Consider the following 16418-nt stretch of genomic DNA (forward strand, 5'->3'; position numbering starts at 1 on the left):
TTGCCAGCTGAAGAAAAATGTTGATATAAATACTTGAAAAAAATTCTATGAGTGAGACATGGTGGAAAATTTGTTAAGTGAAAATCTCAAAATGAGTGTGAAAATGCGGGAATTATTTGTTAAGGGATGAGTCAATTAATCATCATTAGAGATGGAAAACCTGCTGATCGACTCCCACAGCATCCAGTCCAGTGTACATGATGTTGACCCATCCATCTCGTGAGGATAAGACAAATAGTGACATCAGTGCCTTGCCCAAATCATCAAAATTGTACTTCCTGTTGATCCACACGTTATTGGGATTCGACAGACAATCCGTCTTGTTCTTGACACCTTTTATGTGCTCCCCTTCGCAATAGTAGAAGGTCCCCTTGAACAATTGGACTCCTGCGTGAGATAGAATAGACAGACACACACACAATTTACACACCCCATTTGATTTTGAAGTGCAATTGAGAAGCACCCCCGCACTAATTGGGCTGAATATTCAATCAATTTAAGGAGCAAAATTCACCCCCCATTGTATCGCACAAATTTATCTCTCAAATTGCTGGTAATTATTTTCAGGAAAATTGGTTTGTTAATTTATTGGAATTATAAATTGCCGAAGGAAGACTTTTAGGTAAATTTCACTCCCAATAATTAAAATGTTAATTAAAGGAGTTAATTGGTGGAAGTTTAGACACAGATTGATCTCTTTAATGTTTCGGTAAAACATCATATTTTCATCTAATCTTCGGTAATGCTTCTCAAGTTAGTTTAACTTGAAAAAAAAATTAATTGGAAACTTACCCAGAATTCCAAAGATCACGAAGAATGTAACACAAATAAGGAGAATATTCCCGATGGGGCGTAGCGATGAGAGGAGTGTTTGAACAACCAACTTTAGTCCAGGTGCACGATTAATCACCCGCAGTGGACGCAGAGAGCGTAAAAGACGAAATACCCGGAGAATCCCAAAAATTCTCGGACTGGATTCACTCACAAGAGACATGAGGAGATCAACGATGGAGATGATGACCAATGAGCCATCCATGATGTTCCATCCGGATGTGAAGTAGGCATCATGCCCGTAGAACATTCCTGCTGCCACAACTTTTATGAACATCTCCGTGGTGAAGACAACTGTAAAGATGTAATTTGCTGTGGCCAGGAAGATCCTTTCGGTACTTGTGGGCGGAATATTGGGGCGCTCCATGGCCAGGGTGATGCAATTTAGGGCAATGAAGAGCAGAATTACATTATCGAACCATTTTTGGTTTACAAACCACGAGCAAATGATACGAAATCTGCCAAGAGATGAAGGGTAAAAAAAAAGTCATTAACCTGGCTGAATGTTGTGCTACCAATGGGATACTAACTTGTTTTCCGGTGGGAAAATATACAGGGAAAAATCATCTCTCTCCTCGGTAAAGTTCCGTGAGCTAAAATGCTCAATGATGCGCTTCAGCCTAGGCCTGTGCTCCTCATGGACAATCTGCTGACCAGAGAGACTCTCCTGATTGGCGGGAATGTGAATGTTTGAGATGGATTTCTGGAGGATTTCGAGATTAATCTTTGATGTACGTGGATCATCGAGCCTCTGTTGATTCTCAAAATTGTAAATATTGATGTTGGACACTTTCTCATAGGCGTGCTCAATGGAAGACATACGACGGCGATTATTGGGGCTCGGGTAGTTCTTAATGCTGGACGCTCTGCGACCGACATTGTGATAGAGATGGGCATTGTTGTAGATACACGAGGCACGTCTGAGGGATGAGACTGAGGGGCGGCGTATGCTATTCTGCGGGCTGAGGCGATTGTTGGAACCCGATGTGTCCTTTGTGTCATTCTGTATCCTATGGGCAGCCTGGAGGCCCGGATGCGACCGGCGCATCTGTGCGGCCACATTGTTCTGCTTTGTGGCCAATGTGGCACTCGAGGCTGCCAATTGATGCCCATTATTTAGCACCACATCCCCCGATTCACTCTCACTCCGTGTCTTTGTCTTCTTCCGCTTCGAGCTGCTCCTGTTGAATCTCTTAAAGCTCGATCCACGTTGGAATGTTGTACCACCACCACCCTCCTGCTGTGCCTCCGCACCACTTGACTTCACCTCATCCGCCTGTGATTGGGATATATCTGATGTGCTCTCGCAATTTAACCCCTTTGGGATCTTTGACTTTAGGTCCGTTTGCGAAATGGAAGAAGATCCCGCGTGCTCGGGGCAAACTTTCTCATCCAGCAGCTTGAGAGATCCCAGGAGGGATGGTGGCTGCAACAGCGACGGAATACTCTGCTGACTCTGTGTGTCAATAGCAAAAGGCATTTAGTCATTCCTGAAAAGAGGAACTTTTCACCACATTATACGGGTGCTCGATAAAGCTCCTCTCTCTCTCTCTCTGCTCTCGATAAAATCCCAATTGCTTAATGCAACAACTTTCCTGTTGCACTAATATATACCCAAATTCACAATTCATTGAAGCATAATTTCAATTTGTTCAACTAATTTTAAATAAACTTTTCAAATAAGTTGCAATAAAACTTTCACAACTTTCTCAGAGAGAAGAAGTTGTTGATAAAATAGTATTGAAAATGATGAGAAAGGATTCTTATTATTATCATTACTATATAGAAATAAAATTCAATTGCAATTGAGAAAATACTAAAGTTTTTCTATTAAACAAATAAATTTTATAAATTGAAAATGTTTTAATTAAAGATTAAGAGAGAAATATCAATAGGATGCTTAAAAAGAAAATCTTTGAAAGAGCCAAATTTTCAAATGAAAGTTTCAAATTAACAAAATAAATTGGAACTGCTCCAGTGATGAGAAAAATTCGCAAGAAATGCAAAAAGTTTGCACGATTGATTTTTAAGGCAAAAGAAAAATCCAAATTCAATTCATCCATACAGGAGCCAAATTAGGATCTTCAAATAGTTTAGCTGGTGCAATAAATTCTCAGACTCCAGAGAGATTTGTGAGATGATTTGGATGAATTTTTGTCGGTCAACATTAGCATAATTGAATGGAAATGCCATCGACATTATTCAGCATTTTTTTCTTTTATTTTTACTCAAAAGAAAAATTAAAAAAAAAATAAAAGAAGGAAAATCCACACTCACCGACTGTTTGTCTGCACAATCAAAATTGGGATCATCCCACGGCTTGTAGCTACTACCCGTCTCCGTTGTGGTATTTGGTGAATCCTGCGGAGTGGCTGCGGTCGTTGTGATGGTTGGTGGCTCACTCAATTTAATACAATCGAGCTTCAGCACTTCACAGTGACTCTTGTTGGGTTTCACACGGAATGAGGAATTGCTGACGGCATCCCGTTCAAATTGCCTCCCCGGCCCCATGGGTCCTTTGGCCAGAGAATCACTTGAATAGTCAATTTTGGGCTGCAACAGCTTTTGTTTTTGGATGTTGCATTTTGGCTCCGGCACCCCATCACGATTTTTCCGCAACTCCTCCGCACTGTGCCATTTATTCTTCATCTCCTGGTAGCTGTCGCTTGTTGTTGTTGACTCTGAGAAACTCCGAATATCATCGTAGATGTCATTAATATTCTCAGACAGATTCTCTTCGCGCAATTTCTTCACGAGCTCACGCTGTTCCCGTTCGCGACGTTCATTGCGCTATGGGGAAAAACAAGACAGGGATATTATATTCAATTTCACTTAATTGGATTTTTCGCGGCAACATCCCTCCTGTACGCGTATTTCCCATATCATCCACCACCCCTCAAATCATTCTTCGTATTCGGTGAAAAGGGAACAACACGCAGCAGGAAAGAAGCCCAGGAGGATTTCATTTTCGACAGCTTATTGAGTTGATTTGGCGCAAGTATACGGGGGGAAGAAGTGGAAAAGAAGGTAAAGGAGATTATGGGAAGTATTTTGGGGCACTTTGTAATAATTGAATTGTCTCTTTCGTAGGAAATAGCAGAGACACGCCAGATTTTCTTCTTTATTATATACCAAATGAAATTCTTGATATGAGTTATGTAAATGAAATTGATATATCGACACACTTTTCACAAAGAGAAAATTTCATTAATCTGATGCAGAGGAAAAATTGAAAATATCTCGCACCCTCTTCCTGGTTTCTCATTAGCATTACAATTTCTCTAGATCAACAAGTGGAAATACCCCAAATCAATGATTATAGAGACCATTTAATTTTCAATAAATTAGAATTCTGCGAAAGTTTCTTGGGATTAAGGACAATGGGGCTAACGTTGGGGGAGAAGATTTTACTGCAATGATGTACAACATTGAAGAGTATTATTTTGGTGAATTTTGTAGTATAAAATTTGTTAGAAATTTTCTATTTCACCTCTTGAAGTTACAGAAAACTTAAAGAAAAAATATATAAAATTAACTTCCAATGATTGTACATCATCATAAAAATTATTGCTGCCTTGCAAGTCACCCAAAAGAGCCCAAAGTAAAACATATTGAAGTTAAACTGTTGAAATAAGGTATCAGTGCATAAAATTTTCAATTTCACTTAAAAATCCATTAAGTTTTCGCTGTGAATGGTGTGAATGAGAAAATGACCAATAACATCGTAATTATCCTCTCTTACCTCTGAACTGAATCCTTCCACGAGGATAGCAACAAGTAGATTGAAAAGGACGTAGTTGCCAAAGGTCATTAGGGCCACGAAATATAGCGCTGCCCAGTGGCTTGTCTTTTCCATGCCGTTAAAGAGAACCACATTCCAGTCCTCTTGTGTCAATATCTGAATATTTGATGGGTTGGAAATAATCAAAATATTAGCCAGACAACAAGTTGTTTTGTTTTTCTCATCAAAACTAATATTAGAAACTAAGACACAACCCCTAAGTGCTAAAAACACCGGTTAGCATGCTCTTTCTGCTCTTTCCATCTTTCTTTTTTTTTACCTTCCTAAAAATATAAATCTTTTTTTTTTCTATTGACACAAACATTAGATTTTCTTTCTTTCCGTATCACGCAAAAAAGATTAAACACGAAAATTACACAAGAGAATATTAATAAACATTTAGTAGGTAATAATTGACATCGTTACAGAGAGAATTAGCATAATTTCTTGTTTGCAAAAATAGTATAAAGTTTGTTAAATGGGCAGTCCTCTATTGAGACACATATATCATTTAAAGTTTGAATTATTATGAGAAAAATATTTAAGATAAATAATTAATTATCAGAATAAAGATTGAAAGCAAGACACAAAAAATTCTTATTCCATTGAGAAGAGAATTTATAGATAAAAAAGGTTTTTTTTTCTAAAAAAAAATTACTGATTTGACGATTTGCATTTTTTATGTTAGCGTCATGTCTGCAAAAATACACAAAAATGTTAATAAAATTTTAAGACTTTTATTCTTAGGCTCTTATCTAATATTTTATGTATTTTCTCTTGCTTCGTCGTTAATTTATATTAAGGAAACTAATATTATATTGTTGAAGGAAAATTAAAGATAGAGATTCATCTATCTACCAATAGAATAAAATATATTAGGGAAGCTCTTTTCATTCATTTTCATGGATGGTTTCTTTTAAAAATCATTTAAGGAGCTTTACAGATTTATTTATAGACAACAAATAATTTTAAAAAATATATTTTTCATTTTTTTTAAATTTATATCCATCCCATGATATGAATGAAACAGATTTAGTTTTGTATTAAATTTTCTACTGTATTATAGCTCTAAAGTAGAAGACCTTGCGCTCAATTTTATTTGAAAAAAAAATTACTTTTAGCTGCTTTTTTCTTTTCAAAAAGCTTTTATCTTAAACTATAAAACATCACGTGGAGTTGCAAAATTATGGTGTTTTAATATTTCAATATAACCTGCGAAATGTGCTTTTATATTAACACCTGCGATACTATTAACTAAATCCTCTCATCTCTTTTAATCTGCGAGGATTACAAAATGCACCCACGGAAGGAAGTTATGATAATTATTGTAATAAAATAATGGATAAAGATAAAGAAATAAAAATGAATTTCAAGTTTCTGCATAAAGAAAATCTCATTGCATTTTTATTTTATGCTTCACTAACTATGGAATGACAAACTTTATTTATTTTTATAGTGAAATATCGCCAAGCAATGACATGCGCTATGTCTCGTAAAATTCCTTCCATAAATGGCTTTTTTTTGCTTCCTCTTCAAATCATCACGATGCATTTTTCATGTTCAAAAACTTTCTTCTTTCCGGCACCAACTTCTCTCACACTTTTCACAAAGAGCAATTGAATTAATTTTTTTCCAATATATTTTCAAAAAATTCAAAAGAATAGGTCACTGAACGTTTTATGTGCATATTTTTTTTTTATTTTTATGAAAAAGTGCTTTTAGACGTGGATGCACGAAAAGAATGAATCGCTCATATCAAAATATCTAAATTTATTTTTTTTTACATTCAAACTTCTCAGGCGAAGATGCAGCTAAAAAGAGAAGTTTCAATATCAAAAAAAAGTTTCCTATACATTCCCTGGCACTATGGATGCATGAAAGTTTAAGGTAATCTCTTTCGATAGCACAAACTACAAAGTATTCTTGCTGAGAGAAATTCTACCAGGCACTTATCACTAAAAAAAGTACTTTCATTCGCTTTGCTTTATGTAACAAAAAATATGTAAAAGGGTTCTTATAAAAGTCTCGCTTTTTTCGTCGCTCTTGTTTATGTTGTGTTTTTATCACTTTGCGAATTGATCCAAGGCAGTTGGACGATATACAACAAACTCTGCTTTGATTTTAAAATTTTTAATTTTATTAAGATCCTTCTAATTTCTTTAATTACTTTAAATTGATTTTCTTTTTACAAGCTGATGAAGAACAAATATTTGAAGACCGAAAAGGCTTCTCTTTAGAAAATCAATTAATTTGCATAAAGAAAAATTAAATCATTTTCTAGGAAAATTAGCAAAATTAAATAAAAGGAAAAAACATGAATTCAGAAATAAAATCTGTGATCAGAATTCTATTCTCGGGGAAATCATCTGAATTGATGGAACCCGTAATAAAAAAAAGAATTCTATTCTAACAAACAGAAACACGCAGCAAAATTGTATATCGCCCACTTGCCTTAGTTCTGTAAGACTTTTTGCATGCTCGTGGTTCATTTTTGCGAGATGAATCTTTGTCTCAATTCATATTTTATAATAGTTTCTCTGTGTTATGTATAATCGTATACATATAGAATGTATTTGAAACAATAAGAGCTTTTTTTATCTATCCATCTGTCTTATATTTTAATGTTTGTGTCAGTTCGTGTGATATTTTTGTGTATTTTTTTTTTTACTAGTTTTGTACAAAGTGGTGAAAAATATAAATTGTACACATATTACTCTTTCCCTTAATCCACTTGTTTCATTTTGTCACGTCTTTTCTTTCTCCATTTATATTGGGAAGCCCCAAACAAATAAAGCTACATAGAAAATGTGAATTGTGTTGTCTTGAAAAGCTCACTCTATTGTACAGCAAAAAGCACATTCCTTAACAACAACAATTCGACAAATCTCTCTTCATCTTCCGAAGATCTCATTCCATTTTCAAAATTATAAATTGATGGAATGAGGTGGTAAATGTACAGTAAATCAATATTTAGTTTTTGTCACCACATTACGGGGGAATGTGCTTTAGTGGTCAAGATAAGTTTGAGCTTTCGTATGTGGTTTAGTTTTGTGGAATTTTGTGTATATATAATATCCTTAAAATATGTATGTATTACGAATATTAATGTTATTCAACACACTCTGCAATATTCAACACAATAAATCATATTATAATAAACCAATATATGTATATAAGTAGGTATACATTATTTATGTAGGTATATAAAATATGAAGGTGGTTTGGCTTACTTGGAAAACTGTTACAGTCGCCCACAGTATGTTGTTAAAGTGCTTGCGATCACATTCACAGAGCGGATGCTTGCTTACAATCTCCGGACAAGTGCATTCCCTTTCTTGCCCAGTACCGTCCATAAATTTACAAAACTTACCCCCAAATAAGTACATACCAAGTATGCTACAACAACAATATTAGTTTTTGGTTGGTTTTCAGCTCTTTCTCTCTTTTCTTATGCATAATTTGTAAATTAATTATATATAATATATATATAGGATAATTTATATAATATATATTTAAATATGTTCCAAAATTATGTAGTGGAAAAGGAAATATATATAATTTACGAAGAGATAATTTTATTTTGCATGTAATCTCTTCGTTATGTAAGTATTTTTTTTATACTAAAGAATTTAAGGAAGAATTTTATCTTTGCTCTACGATTTTTTTTTTAAATTCTAATCTTGAGGATTTTTTTTACGTAAAATTAAAAAAAAGAAATAAATTAGTTCCATTTCTTTTGAAACTTTTATTTTTTGTGTGTTTTTTGGTAAAATTTCATAAATAAAATAAAAATTTCTTGTACTCCTACTACATTTTCTTATCAAAATAAATTTTTAGAGCTGACTAATTCAAATATTTTTCATTCTTTCATTTACATAACAATATTCTTCAAAGGTACAAAAAATATTTTCAATCAAAAAGTCATAAAAAATTCTCCAAATGAGACGTGTAATAACTAAGAGATTAAAAGGCCAATTTAAGACAATTTCTCGAAACGTTTTAATGAATCATTCAAAGGTTTTCTCTTCCTAGAAATACAAGAAATTCAAACGAATAATTTTCTATGGCGTAAAAAAGGAATAACAAAAAGGAACATGGAATAATAATGGTTTTTATCAATTCATCACGATATTGATTATTTTTGTCATGTAAATGTACGGTGTAATTCTAGAGAAAATAAAAATGTCTCATTCATTTTCCTCTAAAACCATTTTCTTTGTATATAATCACATATTGGAAGCCAAAAATATAAGGAAAGAAATAATTTTTGAATGTAAATTAAATAAATCACTGTCTCTGTGATTATATTTGATCCAAGCTATAAAGACACTAAAGAAATAAAACATAATCTTGTTTATATATGGATTGTTTAAAATAAAATGCCATCGATATTTTGGAAAAATATTCTTCTTCAAGAGAGAGTTTTTAATTGGTGTATTAATTGGAAGGTCTTTTTTGGTGTGTTATTTCATTTTGAAGTAAATATTTCTTTTTAGTCTTCTTTTTTACATCTTTGTACATATTTATAATTAAAATAAAAACAAAATATAAATAATTTCAAATAAACTGTAAAAAATGGATTATAAGAAGGGTTTTTGTTGAAAAAGATAAGGGAAATAAAAGAGAGAAAAATGAAAGATAAAATAAGAAATAATATAATAATGAGGAAGAAAATGTCGTGAAAATATACACAAAGTGTTAATAGTTAGTGTTTTAGTGATAGTTAAGTATATTTACATTGGTGGTGAAATGCTAAATTGTAGTATTATTAAATTTAGAACTTTTAGAACACATTGCATGCTCATTTTATTGATTTCTCCTCAAAATTTCGAGGATATTTGATTGATTTTTAATTTAACTTCAATGTTAGATGTTAAAAGAAGGCGAAAGTGTTAACAATAATTACAAGGCTCTGTATTACTTATGTACAATTATATGTATAATATGTGTTGCGTTAAAAGGAAAATGCATAATAATTACGGAAATGTTGACACCTACCTTTCTTCCCATTCTTAATCGCTTTTTTCACTCTCTTTTCGCATGAGGAGTCAAGAATTTAGAAAAGAACAACATTAAGCCGATTTGTTGGACTAAATCATTAAGTTTTCTCACGGCTTTTCTTGCTTTATTATCATTTTTGCTTATAATCATTAATAATTTATGACCGTTTTGCACGCAAATCTGTTGCTCCATAAAAACTTCCTCACAAAACTCACAATTTGAATTTTTTTTGTCTCCTCATGCAAAGGTGGGAAAAAAGCGAAAGAATTTTGATTCTTAAGTGTTTAAGGACTTTATATAAAGAACAGTGAATAAATTTAATATTGAGGAATGATTTGATTGAGTTATTTGGTTAGTTTTGTGCTCTTTAAAGATATATAATAATAGTTAAAGTGGAACAATATTAAATATAAAATTCTCATATTAAAAGTTTCATTCCAATAAGACAGGACAGTGTGTGTATTCTAGTTAGAAGTTTTGATTAAATAATTTCTTTTGTTTAATTCTTTTTAAAGGGAAAGCACGATGCAGATGTGAATTGTAAAAAAAAAATCAGGTGATTACGAGAACTCTTAATTTCAAAAGAAAAAAAAGAAAAATCTTTGAAACTTTCATGAAAACTAGCAAACAAATTCACTGAAAATTTCTTTTAATTTCAACAGGAAAAATATATAAGCTTTCTTTCGTTCCTATAATTTTTCGAACCATAGCGATTTCTTTTTGATTAATTTGCTCTTCAGCATAAACGCTTTTATTTTATTGAAAATTCAATTCAATCATCATAACGCAAGGTCATCTCAAAAATAGAGAGATAGAGGAAGTTATTGCATAGTAGCTGCTTATATCTTATTACTAAAAATAAATTATGGGGACAATATAGGCACTTGCTTTAGGAAAGGGTTTCATATATAAATTAGAAATATTTCGTTACACTGGAAAAAAAAGAACAACCAAAAAATTCAAGGAAGGGGCTCAAATGTTTAAAAATTAATATATTAAAAAGGAAAAATATATATATTTAGCGTAAAAGACATTGAAACTTGCATAACAGTCAATTATCATAGACATAGTTAAAAGGGAAAATATACAGATAGATAATTTGCTTTTAAGGATAATTATTTCTTTTGCCCATGATGAAACTTTCAAAGGAGATTCTTTGAAAAATTAATTTTGGCTTAAGTTTTTGACATTTTAATGATAGCTATCAATGTCAGTTTTGGATTCTTATTGATTTTACAAATGATTTATTTATATAAGAATTTCTATTAAAAAACCTATAAGATTAATCTAATTGTTTTATGTTAACTATCAATTTTTAAAGGCAGTTTGACAGAATAATTATCTGTCAAAAACTGACATTGACAGCTGTCAATGTGGCTTCATATTTGCATATTAGCATCTAAGAAAATTCCATCATAGAATTAACGAAACCCATTAAATTTATGTACGATTACAAATATGGGGGATGTCATATTTCAAAAAAAAAAAACAGATAAATCTGGAATTATATAAACTACCTGAAAAACTGTAACGAGAGCCCATAATAAGCTGTCAAAGTTTTTTCGATCGCATTGCCTCTCGCCATCAATATTCTCGCAGAACTTGCATCCAAAAAGGTTCATACCGAGGATACTATATTTGTAAATTTAAATATATAATAACATAAAATGATGATTTTTTTGTAACAAAAAAAAAAAGATAAAAAAGGAAAAAGATCTTCTCTTTGATTTATCAAACACGATTTAGCAAACTTATTTTACAATTTTCTTTTAATATTTTATTTTTATGTAAAGTTAAAATTTAAAATAAAGTTATTCTGCATGGAAGTTTTTATCACACTACAAGAAGGAAAAGTCATGTTTTTTTCTAAAATTTATATAGTCGTGTGATGATGAAATAAGAGAGATAGAATGAGGTGATGAAATGGGGAGAGAGACACATTGAAATTCCTGTTGACTACAAGAAGAATTTCTAAAAGGGGTAGAAGGAGTTATACAATATAATTGAATTTAGGGGAATGGACATGATGAGATTGCCAAATAATATATACTTAGGTAGGTAGGTATAATGTTATGTATATGTATAACTCTGAGAGAAAATTTACCTTTCAATGAGCTTTCTGACTTAGAAGCCATTCCCGGGGCATTACGCAATTCAATGTTGTATATTGATTTATTGCCAATCAATCCAACAGGCAAAACTTAATTTCCTGCTTCATTCATCAAATATTTATATACGTAAACGAAATGATGAAAGAATCTCAAGTTTTAGCGGAAATGGCTTCTAATTCCGAGAGGATTCTGATTCTTATATAATTCCTCACTGTCCAACTAAGCTCTATATAATAGAGAAATACTAAACTACGCAAAGAAACACACACTGAGAGAGTATAAAAAGAACTCGAGAATTAAAATACGTACACTGATTAGGCAAGAAAATAGATCCGCAATGTTAAATCTGTTTAACCTTTTACTTTAAAGACTCGATTTATTTTTATCCAAACATAGTTTTTAGAGATAAAGAGAGAATAAATTTTTTTAAAGAAGCTGATGGATCTATTTTCTTATCAACCAGTGTAATTTTTTGGATTTTTTTTGGGGAAAGAAATTTACATAAAAAAAGACATAAAACTTTGTAGCTTTAAAAATTGGGGAGAAAAATCATTTTAATTGATACATTTTAATTTAGTTGCAATGTTTTTATTATTCGAGCATTTTAATTACCCCCATAGGGATTTAATATTGGCATAAAAACCACAGAAAAATTATATTTTTAATTATACATTAAAAAAATTAAATCACTTTAATTTTCATTTTTAATTGAGTTGTTTAAAAAAGGGATATTTAGCATGGTTGGGAGTAGATATGCGAATGATGTAAATATACATAAAGAATATATAGCAAAAAGTCAATGTCAGACTTTAAGAAAAATTCTTCAATACAAAAAAAAAACATTTCTACATTTTACCGGAATAATTTTTCAATTAGAGCTGACATTGTCACTCGCTTTTCACTCTTGTGAGTTTCTTTTCTCTACCACAACATTATGGTTTTTCTTGTTAAAAAAAAAAGTGATGATTGCTTTTACACTACAGAGCAACTTTATATTGAAAAAAAAAATAAAAGTAAAAAAAGTGAGATATAAGAAGGAAGGAAGGACACACATCTCTATTTTCTTTCTCAGTGAATATTCTACATGGTTTGGGGGATGAAAGGCAAAAACCGTGTTAGAGCCAAAAGTCTAGAAGAGAGATAGAGTTGAGGGAAGTAAAACGGGGAAACCAATTGGGAGGAAAGAAAAGTACTTTATACTGCATTTTATTATCTCTAATAGAGAGTATGATGATTTTTCTATTACCAAGCATTTGAGGGAATAAACTTAGGGTTGTAAAAGACAGAGAAAAATGGAAATAAAAAGACAAGTTCTTAATGATCATTTCTAAAGAGGTTTGTTTTTTTGACAAAATAAATTAAAAAGAAATTAAATATTTTTTAATAATTCTTCATTTAAACGCCTCCCTCATTAATAACCAATTAAATACCGTATCTTTTTTTTGGCAAATTCATCGTCGCGATTTCTTTCAATTTGTTCAAAATTTATTCCACTCGGATTTTTTTTTTGAAAATCAGGGAGAAATGTAAAAGAAATAAATTTTAATTTCCTGAATAAAGACTTTTTCAAATCAATGAAAAAAATTTAAATTTTCATGATAATTAAGGAGAAAACATTATGTTTCATTTTTATTACTCACCTGAAGATAAAAATAAATAGAATGAGGAGGGAAAAGAAGATGGCAACATTGTCCATTGTTCGTAGCATCACAAGAAGTTGTCGTCGCAAATTTGGCATGAAACGTACAAGCTTCAGTATGCGGAGCAATCGAAATGTCCTGAGAACACTAAGCCCGGAATTTCCTTCTCTTTCGCCCAGAAATTGTTGGCAAAGCTCCACAACACTGTATACAGGGGGGAAATGTATTAACAGGTATTAATTGAGAACACGAAGAATTAATTAGTAACACATATAGACACATGGGGTATTATGGTATCACATGAGATTGCAAGAGCACAATATACATGTGAATTGTACAAGGGGGGATAATTCGCTTAATGCGATGTACATATTATGTACATAGTACGTACATATAGTCCCAAAATTTGAGTTTAAAACAAAGAAAAATATATAGGTAATAGATATTCTTTGTCTGAATTTCGAATTTCAGTCATTATAAAATTATATAGCAGGTATAGCAGCCTAGTAAAAAAGTTCTGAGCCGTACACTAACCACAGAGAATATTTCTCCCTTTTGCTATGTATATCACATAACAGACTAATGTATGTAATTCAACAACTGAGAGCTGCCTCCTCTCATTCCCCATGTGCCATTGATTTTATCAAACGAGCTCACGGTGTGTAAAACATCCTTTGAGCGTCAATGATGTGAAAATGGGGAAAAATGGATTAGGAAGAGAGAGAAAAAAAACGAACTACAGGAAACAACACGTACCTGAGAACAACAATCACGCCGTCGAAAACATTGAAACCATTGGAAATGTAGCGAAAAGGTCCTTCGGCAATAATTTTCAGTAGCATTTCAAGGGCAAAAATTGCAGAAAAAACAATATTGCTCGTCTCAACGATGGTTGTGAGCTCAGACGGTTGATTGTGGTATTCAATACCCATTGAGAGAGTATTTATGAGTATAGCCAGGAGGATGCCTTGCTGAAAATACTTATGCTCCACAAATCTCTTCACGTACTTCTGAATGAACCCAAACACTTTGCTCACGACTTTGTAAATGGTCACAATGGTGAGGGTGAAGCGCGATTTTTGCTTTATCCGCTGACTCTCCGCCTCAAGGAGGGCATTCTGGTAGTGTTCGTAGCAACACGAGAAGTCCTCCTGGGTGGGTGCTGTGGAATTTTGATGGGGAACAGCATCATTGGCAGCTACGGGGGTGGCTGTACGTGGTTCACTCCGTGCGAGGGATGTGTAGAATGATTCAAGGGTACCATGACCAGTTGGTAAGGCGGCTGAGAATGCCACAGAGAATGCCAGCAATTCCTGACACGTCATCGCTTCATTGAGACTCAGGTCTGAGCAATCCACAAGGGCGGTCTGCAGCGAGTGACTACCGATGGTATTTTGCAAATTCACTTGCCAAATACTCCCATCACCCGCCTGTGTCATCTTCTCGCTCACATTTTTCTCCACATTCGCATCAGGGACCGTTGGGGGTGTGTGCAGTATTACATATTCGTTGAACATCACAGATGAGCGACGCCTCGTGGAAATTGGGGGACTGAGAAAGCCCGAATTTGATCTTTCACTCTGTGAAAATATATATGTATAAAGCAAAAAAAATGAAGAGTTTTTTTTTCAGACTAGAACTTTGGGGGAGAGATTCAGATGCGATGAAATGTAATTCAATTTGAAAATATTTTCTTTCAGCACTTCGATAGAGCGATTCTTTGAGATTCTCCAGTGATGGAAAAATATCAAGTTTTTTCTTCTTATCAGAAAAACTTCACCCAATTTTCCATTCAAATATAAATTCCGTGACAATAACAAATCATTAAATTTACCTTTTTTTTTAAATTCTAAACTTTAACTTTATACAAAAAATATTTTTTTGTATAAATGACCTTTTCTAAGCCACACAAACAATACTAATTGTATTGTTAAAGCATTTATTTTGTAGATTTTTCTCTAGTCGTAAATCCAAAATAAGCAATAAAGAGTTTTAGGAAAAAAACTCTAATAAAATTTTTGTTGATTTTCAATCGCAATTTCTCTGCAGAGAACCACAATAAAATAAAAAAAATAACATTCGATTTATTTTCACTTGCAAATGCTTTCCAAAGTATGATAAGTGCGGGAGCGTGTAGTGGGAGGATTTAAAAATATACACACAAAAAATCAATTAGACGAACATTGGACTCCCACGCATTGAACAATTAAATCAATTTCCTTTTCCCCTCCCTCAGAAAAGAATCAAAAAAGCTCCACTGAATGTGCCTTTCAGGGGGAGAAATGGAAGACTTTTGTTGGTAAAGTGCTGCGTGATTAATTGAGCTGAAATAAGAATCCACAACTTGGACTTACCAATAATTGCTCAGACTCCGTCATGCTTGGAATTTTAAGTAGTAGCGTCTTCTGCTTCTGCTCCTCACGACCACCGTTGTTGTTGTTGATGTTTTTCCGCCTCACAGAATTGCTCCTCGAGTGATCCAATGATAATTCCGAGTTATCAGGCGACGACACTTGACCGTCATTGGGAACATTTTGGCTCAATGCTGAATTCACCATGGATGACTCAATGCCATTGATGGCACCATTTCCACCCCCATTCAGCCCACCACCGACCGTTGTTGCCACCACCGTTGAATTATTCGGTGTGGTTGTTGAATTCAGTGGCACCATCACGGTTATCAGTTGCTGCTGATCTTTGATATTTGTAGCTTTCTCCATTCCGTATTTATGGCACTTTGGGTGGTGCGCTTTAATCTTACTGGGTGATAGTGTGAGGATATCCGGCGCAGGAAGCAATCCCTCCCGGCGTTGCTTCTTCGCGTACCTACCCCACACAACATGGAAAATTGATTTCATTTAACTTCCCCAAAAATCAACCGCAAACCATCCACTCCACACAAAGATTACAGTGCTTCAACTACGAATCAATCCATCACGCGTTTATTGCTCCGGCCAACCCCACAGGAACGCCCCAGAGAGCCAAACTGCCTTGCCCACCCCTCCTATTAATACATCAACAAATTGCCCATGAAAGCGTCAAATGGCATTATGC

General features: G+C 33.2%; 1 protein-coding gene across 6 annotated transcripts in view; it reads right to left on the reverse strand.

The window, feature by feature from the left end:
* LOC129786882 (voltage-dependent T-type calcium channel subunit alpha-1G) overlaps window positions 1–16418 on the reverse strand; it is a 57638-nt gene that overhangs the window by 8092 nt on the left and 33128 nt on the right. For 4 of the 6 annotated variants that reach the window (XM_055822152.1, XM_055822137.1, XM_055822165.1 and 1 more), the window contains 9 exons: window positions 15719–16190; window positions 14121–14944; window positions 13365–13568; window positions 7843–8008; window positions 4574–4729; window positions 3109–3621; window positions 1362–2287; window positions 793–1289; window positions 161–387 (listed from right to left, as the gene is read on the reverse strand). In XM_055822152.1, the coding sequence (XP_055678127.1) occupies window positions 161–387; window positions 793–1289; window positions 1362–2287; window positions 3109–3621; window positions 4574–4729; window positions 7843–8008; window positions 13365–13568; window positions 14121–14944; window positions 15719–16190 (3985 nt within the window). Of the gene's footprint in view, window positions 1–160; window positions 388–792; window positions 1290–1361; window positions 2288–3108; window positions 3622–4573; window positions 4730–7842; window positions 8009–11130; window positions 11246–13364; window positions 13569–14120; window positions 14945–15718; window positions 16191–16418 lie in introns of all 6 variants that reach the window. The other 2 variants (XM_055822173.1, XM_055822159.1) reach the window with 1 other exon arrangement.

Source organism: Lutzomyia longipalpis, chromosome 1, assembly GCF_024334085.1.
Source record: "Lutzomyia longipalpis isolate SR_M1_2022 chromosome 1, ASM2433408v1".
Classification (NCBI taxonomy): domain Eukaryota; kingdom Metazoa; phylum Arthropoda; class Insecta; order Diptera; family Psychodidae; genus Lutzomyia; species Lutzomyia longipalpis.